At 38.6% G+C, this 13,686-nt stretch overlaps 2 protein-coding genes and 1 pseudogene across 3 annotated transcripts; 2 read left to right on the forward strand and 1 right to left on the reverse strand.

The window, feature by feature from the left end:
* Positions 1 to 659: 659 nt before the first annotated feature.
* On the reverse strand, positions 660 to 7,822 carry LOC137744955 (lon protease homolog 1, mitochondrial). The gene is made up of 19 exons (XM_068484781.2): positions 7,291 to 7,822; positions 6,885 to 6,950; positions 6,557 to 6,748; positions 6,376 to 6,441; positions 6,069 to 6,110; positions 5,840 to 5,962; positions 5,595 to 5,693; positions 5,427 to 5,492; positions 5,248 to 5,334; positions 5,038 to 5,077; positions 4,411 to 4,582; positions 3,860 to 3,984; positions 3,531 to 3,661; positions 3,340 to 3,444; positions 3,048 to 3,161; positions 2,540 to 2,809; positions 2,094 to 2,363; positions 1,341 to 1,859; positions 660 to 1,192 (listed from the first exon to the last, which is right to left on the reverse strand). The coding sequence occupies exons 1-19, from the start codon at positions 7,597 to 7,599 to the stop codon at positions 1,007 to 1,009; spliced, it is 2,982 nt and encodes a 993-aa protein (XP_068340882.2). The 5' UTR covers positions 7,600 to 7,822; the 3' UTR covers positions 660 to 1,006.
* Positions 7,823 to 7,899: 77 nt separating this feature from the next.
* On the forward strand, positions 7,900 to 9,716 carry LOC137744166 (pentatricopeptide repeat-containing protein At5g52850, chloroplastic-like; annotated as a pseudogene). The gene is made up of 2 exons (XR_015954020.1): positions 7,900 to 8,126; positions 8,408 to 9,716. The product of XR_015954020.1 is annotated as a pentatricopeptide repeat-containing protein At5g52850, chloroplastic-like (transcript).
* Positions 9,717 to 10,652: 936 nt separating this feature from the next.
* On the forward strand, positions 10,653 to 12,711 carry LOC137745649 (uncharacterized). Its single transcript, XM_068485639.2, has 2 exons — positions 10,653 to 10,895; positions 11,857 to 12,711. The coding sequence occupies exons 1-2, from the start codon at positions 10,826 to 10,828 to the stop codon at positions 12,561 to 12,563; spliced, it is 777 nt and encodes a 258-aa protein (XP_068341740.1). The 5' UTR covers positions 10,653 to 10,825; the 3' UTR covers positions 12,564 to 12,711.
* Positions 12,712 to 13,686: the final 975 nt, after the last annotated feature.

Below are 13,686 nucleotides of genomic sequence, written 5' to 3' on the forward strand. Positions count from 1 at the left end.
TAGGGAGGTCAAATTAACTGTGCCTGTCGTGCGTAAGTGAAGTTTAGGGGTGTGGTGTAAGTCTTTCTAAAAAATGATTTGCATAAAATAAGGACACAAAAGTGACGGTTTTTCAAACCAATTATGAGTATATGCAGTTCGGGTGTGCATGTAAGTCTCCTTAAAAATAGGACTTACATAAACTTGTTCCAAAAATGTCAATTCTTTAATAAATCCAAGTGTCAATGGAAACAAAAAGTGAGATCCTTACGAAGAAAATGGCCTTGTCAAAGAGCACTCGAGCATATTATGACACACACTCCTTCATACTCATATTTCACACGGCACATTCTGAGTGATTATGAAGATACTGAAATGCTAATATATGCTAATGAGATGGGTAATAATGTAATCAAATCATAAACGCACCAACACCAATCTCAATTGTTTTGATTCATCCTTATTCAGCAACCCTTAGAAGAAGATCGTTTGAAAGTATTTTTAAAATGATTAAAAGCAGTGTAGGTGAAATATTTTTTGAACCAGTTCTTAGTAAAAAATAAGTAAATTATAAGGAAACACTTCAAGTACTTTTAGAACCTAAAAACATTTTCTCTAAAAACGTTTTCAATATTTTTGAAAGCACTTCCAAATGAGCCTTAAATTTATAAAATAAAATATAAAAAAACTAACTTCCATATTTATTAAATAATTAGAAAATTTCCCTCATTCGTTCCACAGATATGTCAAAATTCTGCTCAAATGTGCTTGTTACAAAATGGGGCAATTGGATGCTTCAATTTCACCAGAACAGTAAGACAAATATAAAAGTGAATAAATTTAAATAAGAAAAAAAAAAAAAAACTTGTGCCTTGCAGCCATCAAAATGATTTATCTCTGTTCTAATTTGGCTTAGTCCTGTTCTGATGCTTATGGGGATGGTCCTGACCCAAGGATGACAAGAAAACACATACCGGGCACGTATGGCAGTTTCAGTTCTATCTTGAGAATTGCTGGGGAAGAAGGCCTATTCGTCCTTGTTCTGGCCATCACCGAAAGCCAAATCGAATATCTGATTGTAATCCTCTACAAAGTGAACATCAAGACCTTCTTTTACATTAGGGGCAAGCTCGTCGAAATCCCTCCTGTTGGCTGCAGGAAATATTATGGTCTTCACTCCTCCCCTCCTCGCTGCTATAGTTTTCTCCTTAACCTAAATTGTATGCAAACATGAAGTTTCGATGAGTTTGAGATGCACCACAATGTACACAAAAGCATTACAGCAAACTTCGATAAAATTTCCTAAATAGAGAATATAATGCAACTTAAACTCTTAATAAATGTCTGATCGCTCAACCTACCCCGCCAATTGGGAGGATCTTCCCAGTTAGCGTTACTTCGCCGGTCATTGCTAAATCCTTCTTGACAGGCTTCTTCATGGCAATGGACAGCATGGATGTTATCATGGTGCAACCAGCACTAGGTCCATCTTTTGGTGTGGCCCCAGCAGGAACATGTAGATGAAGCTTGGAATCGGCAAAGAAGGCATTGCTTGGATCTTTATCGAGCAATATCGCTCTTGCAACTGTGTGAGCAATTTGGGTACTTTCTTTCATAACATCTCCAAGTTGACCAGTTGCATGAAGGTCTCCTTTCCCCTCTCCTTCCTCAACCTGAGTGGTCTCTATGTACAAGGTGGAACCGCCCATGGCAGTCCAAGCAAGACCCATCACAACTCCAACCGGAGTCTGATCATAGAGGCGTTCAGCATGGAAAACAGGTTTGCCAACAAAATCAGACAAGTTTGGCTCATCAACCAAGATTTTTTCAACTGTTTTTGTACCTTCACTTTCCTGAATTTTCTCCGTCTCTTTCGCATCCTGTAAAGACAAGTACAACCATTTAATCCTTCAGTTGGCAAACACATTCGGATAGCAGAAACAGATGAAATGGGATTGAATTGAGGGGCAGTTTAACAAGCTTCTTTAAAATAAGAATCATCTTTAAACGCTCTCAGGTGTAAAATAATTCTTAAGATTGCACTCAAGTTGCACCATTACTCATACAGCTTGTGAAGTAACCTCTACCCGGTAACTTTATATGTTATCACATACCTTTGAATCCGTAGGTTCATCAGTATCTGCAACCACAACTTCACCTACTGCAGGTTCGGCTGGGAGATCCTTCTCTAAGGATTCAGTTGCAGTCTGGTCCACGTTTTGATCTACTTTATCAATATCTTCTACTTTGGCCTCAGAGGTCTCTACAACCTGAGCTTCAAGAACTCCAGGTTCGACTGGGAGATCAATCTGACTAGTGGGAGACTTTTGGTCAGCAACTGCAGGTTCATCTGATGCTCCTTGTCTAACAAGTTGCAGAGCTATCTGCCAGGGTATAAAAGATAGGTTAAAGCAAAAAGGTCACAAATTTGTTCCACATTTTCAAGCAGTAGCTCTACAGACCTAAACTTTAAATCAAGTGTATAGAGTTTTATGGTTCGTCATATAGAAAAGTTTAAAAGTTTGTGCTGGTGATCTAAATCTAGACATTGGCGACAAACCTTGCGGTAGATCTTTTCTATGTGCTTTTGGAGGTTCCTAACTCCTGCTTCACGGCAATAATTTTCTATAAGAGCAAGAAGAGCTGCATTGGTCACTTCAACCTGTTCAGGTTCAATTCCACATGCTTCACGTGTGGTCTTCTCCAAATAATCTCTAGCAATGTGCATTTTTTCATCAGTAATATACCCAGCTATGGAAATAACCTCCATTCTATCCAAGAGAGGATTCGGTATATTCTCCACAACATTTGCTGTACAAACAAACAGAACCTGTAACAAAATTTCCAAAGGCAGGATCAAGTTAAGAACAAGAGGAATAAAAAGAAACCATCTGTAATCATTATTACATTTCATCCATGCCGCAAGGCCTGCAACTTATATTCTAAAAGATATTAATTATACTAGTTTAACCTTCACACAAATACGTCAGATTGCTTGAAAATTGCAATTATACTACCAGCAAAAGTAGGACATCAGAATGCCTAAAAATCACATATTAAAAACTAACCTTTGACAGGTCAATTGGAACATCAAGATAATGGTCAAGAAAATTAGCATTTTGCTCTGGATCAAGAAGCTCCAACAAAGCACTTGCGGGATCACCAGCATGCCCCCTTCCCAACTGCCACAAGACAAGGCAAAGTTAAACAACCATGAACTTATTGCAAAACTCAAAGCACTTCTGGTTTTGTAAATAATCATTTTAGAAACCATTCCTCACTCTAAACTACAAAAGAGACCGGCAATATGATGTCTCTCAGGTACAATATGAATCAAGCCAACCAGCCATAATATATTACCTTGTCAATCTCATCAATCAGAACTAAAGGGTTAGCTGTTCCCACGTTTTTAAGGCATTGTACCATCTTTCCTGGCATAGCACCAATGTAGGTCCGACGATGCCCCTGGATGTGATTTTAGAAGTATATAAGGAATAGCTCGTGCTGTATAGTTGTTATCAAAGTTTCAGTGCACAAAGCTTGCTAAATACCTTAATTTCAGCGACATCAGATAATCCTCCCACAGAGAATCGGTAGAAATTACGGTTCAAGGCACGTGCAATTGAGCGACCAATGCTGGTTTTGCCCACTCCAGGTGGACCAGAGAGACAAATGATTTTCCCTGTGATAAATAAGCAGAATATCAATAATCCGCACTGCTATCATGAAAACTAGCACAGATTTGCAGCATCTTTTACAACCTTGGATATCAATATAAAATAAGAGTTAAATCAGCGCCTGAGAAACAAGATAAACAATGCAATGAGGCAATGCTACTAAATCAAGGTAGACAATTGTGAAAGATGAAAACTATACCAACCTTGTGACATTCCTCTAAGTTTCCCAACAGCAATAAATTCCAATATCCTTTCCTTTACATCACTTAATCCATAGTGATCTTCATCAAGAATCTTTTGAGCCCGAAGAACATCAAAGTTCTCATCACTGCATTTGGGATTTGGATAAGAGAAGTTGTAATATTTAGAAATCTGCTAAAAAGTTAAAAATACAATAAGGACGCATTACTTCAATTAAATAACAAAATAATGCTTACCACAAAATAATAAGAACAGGACAGTAACTCAAATAATATATCTTATATACCTACCAAATATATCTTTTTATAGTTTTTTAAACCTTCTCACGCTAGTATCCATTATCCCATTTTAGATTTATATAAACGAATATTCATTACAGATATTCCTATCCAAGTATGGCATGGTGTTAAATTAACAATAAATGGCTTCATAGTATAGTTCAAGGAGTCTAAACAGATTATCTTTCAGCATCCAAGCCACAAATATGACATCAATTATTGGAATGTCGAACATCCTTCGCAATTTGATTAACTAAATTGAATAGTGCAAAAACCTGTAATTTCCCCATGGAATGGAAGTCAACCAATCTAGGTAATTACGCGTCACATTAAATTCACTGGAACTAGCCTCCAAAAGCTGCAGTTTTGTAAGCTCTTCTTCTATAACTTGCAACACATGAGGTGGGCATTTTTCCCTGTTTGGTTCAAGTCTCTCCCTGAACTTTGCTGCACCACAGAATCACAAAAATGATGCAGCCGTTACCTTTATGTATATGAACAATCAATATTTAGAATAGATTATCAATGTTATCTACAAACATGCTTGAGTCACAGTCAGAATAAAACTGATGTGAGAAAGCACCAACAGCAGCCATGATGTGCACATATTTGCAAGCATGGTCGAGAAACTTAATGTTATACAAAGTCAGTCTTAGTCCTCGATTGTATGCATCATGTGATCACACAATGCAATACATAAACAACGTTTGTCTTACTAAACATCTATAACAATATAGAGAAGGCCAAACATATATTTGTTTTCGATTTCACGGTAATGTAACAGCCTTTGACTTTTGAAAAGGCAGGGAAAACAATACACACACACATACACACACACACAATATCTAGGTTTGCAAGAGTGTTAACTTAATAAAATAAAAATATTAAAAAATAATACTAACCAGAAAGTGCTGTTTTGTCATCTGCCTCCAATCCCAGTTCCTGCATCATGTCAAGCCCAGTAAGTTTTACATAATCCCCAGGAATGAAATAAAGAAATGGATATAAAACCCCTCATAAAGAAAACAGATCACTGAGAAATCCTCATCCACATCCAATGGGGTAATGGCATAAAAAATGTCTAATGATGGTTGGAGAGGGGAGACAAACACCTTTTTTATTGCTTTAAGCTGCTCATTCAACAAGTAGCGGCGTTGTTCACCACTTATCTTCTCTTCAATCGCCTTTGCAATAGATTCCTAGATATAACAAAAAAAGGAATTAACAAAAGAGAATCAAACCATAGTGGAGAATATATGCTACAAAACAATGACATATTGGCATGTCACACCTGAATCTTGCTGATTTCTATCTCTTTCTTCACTAGTTCCAGTGTAAGCTTTAAACGTTTATAAACCTGAGCAAAAATTGCATGGTTAGAAAGCATTGTCGATATGATAAGATTGAGTATAAAGTCACATCAATCATCCCAGTTACGAATTGATTAACCTATGCTTACATCTAGCTCTTCAAGCACTTGCTGACATTGAAACTTGTTTGCACCAGATATAGCCGCTCCAAAATCTGCTAACCTTGGAAAATTAAAATCACCTATATGCTGCACAAATATAAATAAAAAGAGGAAAAAACAAAATGTGAGGAAAAAAAGGTTTCACATGTTGCAAGCAAATAAATTTATTTTGAAGAACAGAGGCATTCAAAATGAAAGATGCCTTAAATTTCACAGATTATGAGAAACTGAACCTGAGTGTATGTTTGAACATGATCCCTCCAAAGGGAACTAGTCTTCAGAACGTCTCTTAAAGTCGATATAACCTCAAACGACGTTGCCTTTATGACATCATCATCCTTGTCATAGGGTTTGTCCTGAAATACAAAGTATAAACCCAAAAGAGAGAGAAAAATCTACTTTATATGTGGAACCTCCAAAAATAAACAAACTGAATTGTAAAAAATTGAGACAAATGTGGACCTTGAGATGGTCAACTTTTACAGTCAGAGGATCCTCCTCAACCTGCAGACAAGCCATAAGTTCGCTTAGTTTAACTATACCAATTTGTATTATAAATGTGTTTGAGTGTGTATTTGCAATTGCAAAATCTACGGGCACATACTTAAATATTGAAAAGTTTCACTAGAATAAATTGTTATAATCAGTTCAATGAAATGTGAAAATGAATCGCGAGACATATATGAGGTGATGAGCCAAAAAAAGATGCTAAATATGCCTGCTAAAGTCATTGACCAAAAGTTCATGCTTACTGATTAGTTTCCCTCACCATCTCTGTAATTCGAAGTCGCCTATGACCAATTAGAACAACTTGGTCTCCTTGAATGCTTGAAATCTGAAATATGAAGACAACAGGTATAAAAATTCATAAAAACTTAAGGAAATTATACTGTATGTCCAGTTAATCCACAGAATTAAGGGCATATGGAACTTGGGAGTAAACTAGATACCTGGGCAAGAGTACCGACTTCATGCAGACGATTAAATAACTCCTTCCCTTTTAAGTCCGTTATGTTTTTATCTGTTTCAGAACCTGAGACCACACTAGGATCAGTCCCTGGCTCATCCTTGAGAAGAAAAGCACCAGCATATGGAGCATGCCGTTTTCGGCTTTCTTGTAAAGCTGCCAACAACTTAGGATCCTACATCAGAAGCGACAGATTAGTTAGTTCAGTAAGTCAAATGTTATATAACACCTTGCAGTAACCGCAATTCAAGAATTGACCCAACAACCAAAATGCCAACTTGATTTTCACTGTATCCAATAATCTCATGTACCTTCACATAAATTGGCATGTAGAACCCTGGAAAGAGCGGTCGATGCGGCAATGGCAATGCTAAAACCTGACCGAAAGGTAATAGGAAACAAAAAGTTAATGGATAGATAGGGTATATAATTCATGAATCCATCATCCAACTTATCTGTTGGTTCGGAGAACACAAACTTTCTGGCTTTCTACTTAACAAAGAAAAACACTTACACAAACAAACTTGAACAAACATCCCAAGAACTAAAAACATCCTTAACAACACAAACACCAACATAAACTGAATTGCGAAATTTAAGATTACAATTCAAAAACACAACAATTAACTGTAAGTTGAACATTTTCCTATATCTTCATTTTCTCCTAATCCAATTAAACTAGTTTAGCATAACCAAAACCTCCAAATCCAAACCAACCGTTAGATAATCGTCGAGTCTCGGATTTGTGGGCACAATTGCCGACGAAGATTTCGACTCAGCGGCCTCTCCCTCTGCCTCGGCTTTCTTTACCTCAATTTCCGCCACCTGATCAGACCCATCTTTCCCGTCCGAGCAAAAATACGCTCGGCCAACCGAATTGGGCCGAGTCAACCCGGTGAGCGAGCTAATAACTCGGAGAAACGGCGAGGCGAGCTCGGTGGGCCCGGGACGGAGCCCCAGATTAGGACCCAGGCTATGGATTCGGCCCTGGAGGCATGAGGAGGAAGAAGACAGAAGCTTCAGCATTTGTCTTTGGCAGCAAATCGGTTGAAATTGTGGGAAAAATCGGAAATTGAATTTAGGGTTTAGGGTTTTTGGTAGCCCTAGCGGAGCAGTAGTGGGTTGGAGAGAACCGCCATTGTTGTGGAACTTAAAACTCCTTGAAGCAAAAGAAGTTGGGTTTCTTCAAGCGCTTGAATTTAAAGTTAAAGCCCTTCATAAACCCTTGTCGCTCGTACTTTCATGTGACGAAAATGCCCCTGTAGTTATGAAGAACTACATAAAGAATGGTGGGCGCAAAATGCACGATGCATCCAGAACCCCTGAAGTTTCCCGATAAAATTTTTTCAAACTCTCCCGGTAAACAAACAGAACCTTCGGCTTCCCTGTGTTACCAAAAATCCTACCGTGCAGTCCTTCAACATTCCGCTCGTTTCGGAGCTGCTAGGGAAGCAGCACTGGTCGGAGCTCAAAACCCATCTCAAAGGCTCGAGCTTTGCCGCAGCTCTTCACCAGCTGTTCGGCTCCGGCGCCGAGCCAGAGCTAACTCTCAGGTACTCAAAGATACGAGCTTTCTTAGATGGGTTTGTCCGAAACACCAAAATGCATTCGATTTCTTTGATTTTTCACGTGGTTTCAACTTTCAATGTGTATGTAGCAAACCATTTTTGTACATTTTCGAGTACAATATGTTGGTGTTGGCATATGTGAAAAGTTTGCAGATACATTTGGGTTTTGGAGCTTTCAGAGAGCTCGAAATTATGGGTTCAAATTATCTTGTAATCCTTTGTTGAGTGCTTTGTTAAAGGAAGGTGAAATTGGTTATGTTGAATAGGATACACCAGAGCACAGTAGAATTTTCAACGTTGAATGCGTACAGTGGAAGGATTGGGAGGAGAAGTAAGGCTGATTTGTGTAAAGTTGGGAAATTGGACAAGGCAAAGGATGTTGCCAATGACACGAAGGCTTGGGGGATTTCACCAAATGTGGTTGCTTATAAGAGTCTGATTGATGGGCTTTGCAAGATGGGTGGTTTGGGGAAAATGTACAAAGCTGATGCCGTTTTGATGGAGATGGTGTAGAATATTGTTCGCCCGAGTCAGGTTTATGTTTAATACTTTGATTGAGGGGTTCTGTAGTAAAGATGAGAACGCAGAAGTTGCGATGAAGGTGTTTAAGGCGACAAGGAAGCAGGGTTTGAAACGGACTGTGATTACACATAATTCGCTGATTGATTGGGGTATTACTGCAACGGGAAGCTTGATGAGGCTGGTGGTTTGCTGGATGAAGTGCTTGGCTTGGGTGTGAAGCCAAATGTTGTTACCTACAATGCCCTTATAAATGCATTTTGTAAGAAGATGCTGAAGAAAACTAGAGAGTGGTTTAACGACATTAGAATGCAAGGCTTTGCACCCAGTGTTATAATATGTTGGTTGATGCCTATTGTAAGGATGGATTGATGGAAAAAGCAAATGTGTTGCGCAGTTTAATGTTAGAGGGAGGGATTTTCCCAACACTGTGGCATTACTGCCGGATTACTGGTTTGTGTAGACAGGGAAACGTTGAAATGGCCATGAACATTTTACATGAAATGGAGGTGAAGGGCTTGGAAGTTAATCTCATAAATCTGTAACACATAATGTATGAATAGATTGATTGTGCAAAGAAGGGAAGTTAAGAAAGGCATTGCGACTCTTAAACCAGACGGCAGACGATCAAAAAGGGTTTGTTTCCAGTAACTTGACATGCAAATACTCTGATGGATGACTAATGCAGGGAAGGAAACCTCAGGGCGGATTTGAAGGTCAGAGAACAGATGGAGAAACAAGGCGTGCGAGCAAATATAGCAGCTTATGATGCGTTGATCATAGGGTATTGCGCAAAGGGCAAGCTTGAAGATGTGAATGAGCTTCTTAACGAGATGTTGGAGAAAGGGTTGATAGTCAAACTACTTACAAAATAGTATGAAAGGAAATGACTGATAAAGGTTTTGTTCCTGATATAGACTGGCACCTTTATAGTCTATCTAGCTCTTAACTATCGAAATGAGAAACCGAATTGGTTTCAATCTCACCCTAATGAAGTGTATTTTCTTCTGCATCACCGGCGAAGCATAATTCAGTAAGCATCTGCACACTGGTGTTCATAGTACTCTCGTCTCTTCGGTCTCACCTCTTAAATGTTATGATCCTTAGCTGAATGTTTTGCAAGCTTCCACACCATTCTTTATATATCGTGACTTCAAGCTTCTTCCGGCTCTGAGAATTCTCATGGAGAAAAGAAGACGAGGCTCTGCATCTACTTTGACATTCGATTGGAATTTGTAAGCCTTGTTGGCTAAATTTGATTGAGTTTAATAATACTCTATGATTGAATGTTTGAGTTGTGGACTACAGCAGAAGCCTAAAGTCTCACAAAGTTATGGGGACAATAAGTTGTAGTGCAACTCTCAAACTTCTTTCGGCTAAAGGCCTAAAACCACCAAACTATATCAGGTCAAGCAGATGCGGTTTAGGCCGGTTGGGCAAAGTCGCTCTCTTGACTAAACCGGTTGGGCAAAGTCGTTCTCATGCACTCAAGTTCAAATTCACCAATCCATGGTTATTATCTTTTATTTCTAAGTCTGTAAGTAAATTCTTTTTTGGGTTCTTGACCCCATTTTACAACAAAAAGGAAAAACCACCCGTCCAAGAAAAAGATTGGCAAGAGGAAAATGTAACAGCATTACTTAGAGTATACGTAGGCGTAATCATATTGATTAGAACAGCTGTGTCTTCTCTATTCATTCAAATTTAAATCTTTCTCCAAACACTTTAGATTAGTTTAAAAGTACAATAATGTGCAATCGACTTGAGCTCAAGTATCTTGGAGCATTGAGACACTTGAGCTAAAGCCCTAGGTTCGATTGGGGAAGGTAATTGCTCCGAGACACTTGAGCTAAAGTCCTAGGTTCGACTAGGGAATGTAATTGCTCCGAGACACTTGAGCTAAAGTCCCAGGTTCGACTGGAGAAGGTAATAATTAAACCTACAACAAAACGCAGCGTTTTATTGTCCAGTCGTTCAAATCGAATCCCACTGGCCCATGCTAAACTTCAAATCTGGAGTCTTGACTTCCATTCACACGGCTTAAGAGATTCTTCATTGTCATCGAAGCTTCTTCATTTCAGAGCTTTTCTAATTCCATCTCCATTCACCATACAAATCCAAAATTAGGGTTTTTCTTTTCTCCCCAAAAGCACCTTAATAATCCCATGGATTTCCAGAAGAAGAGAATCCATTTACTGCTCTTCATAGTTGGCATCATCGTCCTCAGTATCACAGGTACACAAACACAGATACACATATAGATATATATACACATATACATGTAAAGATTATCAATTTATTTTGTATTTCTGTGAAAACTGATTGGGAAGAATTAAAATTTTGAAGTATTTCTTTCACCCATCTTCTGGGATTTGAAAATTTTCTTACTTGATTAGGTAAAGATCTGTTCTTTTGGCTGTTTCATTGGCTTAGGGTTTTGGATTTAGGATCTTCGTATAATTAGGTCTCTCTTTTAGGATCTTTGTAAACCCTAAATCATTGCAAACAAACGGTATGAGTTTGAATGAAAATCCCAAAATTTTATGAACCCAGATTGTATAATTAGGTCTCTCTTTTAGGATCATTGTGGTGATGTGATTTGTGTATGATATTTGATAGCGAGGAATAACAAATATCAAATCACCCATTGCCACATAATGCTCTAGCTTTCGATGTTGCGCCTTATTGTCAAGGCTTAGGAAATTGGTGTCTTTCTTCTTTTAATATGAATCTGTTGAGGGGAGTGGGGAATTTGATTTGTCCTGTAGACCTGAGCTGATAGCTACAAAACCTTACAAGGTTTGGGACTTGAGTACCTCGTTGAAACATTGCTCGGAGAAACCCAGTGGGAAAAACCCGAGCAAAGGAAAAAGAATCCCGCACCCTGCCACCCACGTTACAAATCAGTATAGAGAACTTATAAATGAAGATGAATCACTATTTTGATGTTAATGTTCTGTTGTTTAATATTACATTTTGTTCTGGACCTCTGGTTGAATGGAGATGCAAATAAAATGTTTCTATTCCTAATATTTTACTTATGTGATAGTTTAGCGTCTGGAGTTTGTGTTTGTTTAGGTTTTGTAAAGCATTTTGCGATTTACTAATATATGTTAGGTAATGCAACATTCAGGGTTTTAGTATTTTAGTATAGAAAATGTGTATCCACTACTTATTTAGATTATTTTTGCCGTAGCTGAAAAATGTCGGCAACTGCTTGGGGAAGAGCGTGCATCTCAGAGTGGGAAGTTTACATTCTTGAACTGCTTTGATATGAGTTCCGGAACACTAGCTTGTTCTGTGAAAGAGGGAGTGAAGCTGTATGTTAACAACATCAGAGCTGCTCATGTTGAGATGATAAGGCATAAGGCGATTGAAAGTGAATTGTCTGATGCATTGTCGCAGGGGATATCTGCTAAAGATGCAGCCAAACAAGCACAGGAAGCGGGAGCAAAGGCAGCGAAGCTGGCAACTCGGCAAGCCAAGCGGATAATAGGTCCTATCATCTCGTCCGGATGGGACTTCTTTGAAGCCATATACTATGGTGGTACAATTACAGAAGGGACCATCAGGGGCACGGGAACCTTGTTTGGCACCTATGGAGGAGGCTTTGTAGGAGAGCAAAGGCTTGGGAGATTTGGTTACCTTGTGGGAAGTCAATTGGGCAGTTGGGCAGGAGGTAGGATTGGATTGATGGTATATGATGTGATTGATGGAGTGAACTACTTGCTCCAATTTGGTCTACCCGAAAACAGTGAAGTTCGTGAAACTTCCGCTTATGAAAGCTCTGAAGGTTCTGATGACTCTAATGTTGATGAAGTCCCCACATATGAGAACCCTGAAGCTGAAGCCTATGAAACCTATGACAGCTCCGAAGCATATGAACATTCTGAACTGAGGTGAATGAAATGAATTAGGTCCATTCCGTTCTTTTACGCGAAATCTTATTCTGTAGATGTAATATAAGAAAATAGGTCGGGTGACTCGTTCATATTTGTGTATAACTTTACATACGGATTGTATTTCCACAGAATTGCATGCTTCATTCTTACACCGGAGTCTTTTTTCTCTTTGAAATGCATCGATAAACGCCATTTTGCTATCGTCTTACATTTTATACATAGTTATGTTTATTTAGAAAAATAGGGGAGGGGTAGTAAGCTAGCAAGCCTCTCCCATTGAGGTCTCTAGTAATTTGGAGTTCTGAAATAGAAGAGACTGACTTGGCAAGTTGGCAACCCAACCCCTGGGCCTAGGCCTTGAACATAATTTCAACAACTTTCCTCTAGCTTAAGAGTTGGGCGAAAGGTCTTTTTCTGCAATAAATTAAATCGATAACATTATTGGACTGAGATGGGCTAAGGTTTTTAGATTTGGGCAGCGTTACAATGTGAATGTTAATGTGACGGTATTCTAAATCTATTACCCTTTAGCACTTGGAAAGCTTGAAATATCGTAACATTAACGTATTTGTTTCATGTAAGTTGTTCATCACAAGTAAGATATTAAAGCAGATTCAGATCGATTATAGATGCTAAAAAGTTGTGTACCAGTTTATTCGATTATAGTTGTCCTGTTGCTGGCAATTCCCTTTGATGGGTAATCTGTAAAAAAATCAAAAAAAGGGCTAAGACCCTCTCTATAAAGTTCTCAAAGAGACTTGTAGTATGCACTGACCCTGGAATGAGTAGTCTATCCTCCCCCTAAACTTTTAAAAACCATAAAAATTATATTTGTATCGTATTCGAGTCACCTGTCATGTATAAAGTTTCCACTTGTAGGGATGAGTCCAACAAGTTATGAAGAAAGGAACAAAGGATTTCGTTTCACCACGAAAAGAGATTTGAAGGCAATTTGTGAATTTATGAGGGCTCAAGTTGAAGCTCAAGTTTCGGCGTTGCATGGACTAGCAAGTAGTATGGTTGAAGATCTAATATGCCCATCACACTCTCAGGGCCAGTGTAAGGCACATGGAATCGTGTGGGCAACACACACTCGTTGCTCAAATGGCCACAGTTCATTTGAC

Source organism: Pyrus communis, chromosome 12 (genome assembly GCF_041283825.1).
Source record: "Pyrus communis isolate YQ-2024b chromosome 12, ASM4128382v1, whole genome shotgun sequence".
Classification (NCBI taxonomy): domain Eukaryota; kingdom Viridiplantae; phylum Streptophyta; class Magnoliopsida; order Rosales; family Rosaceae; genus Pyrus; species Pyrus communis.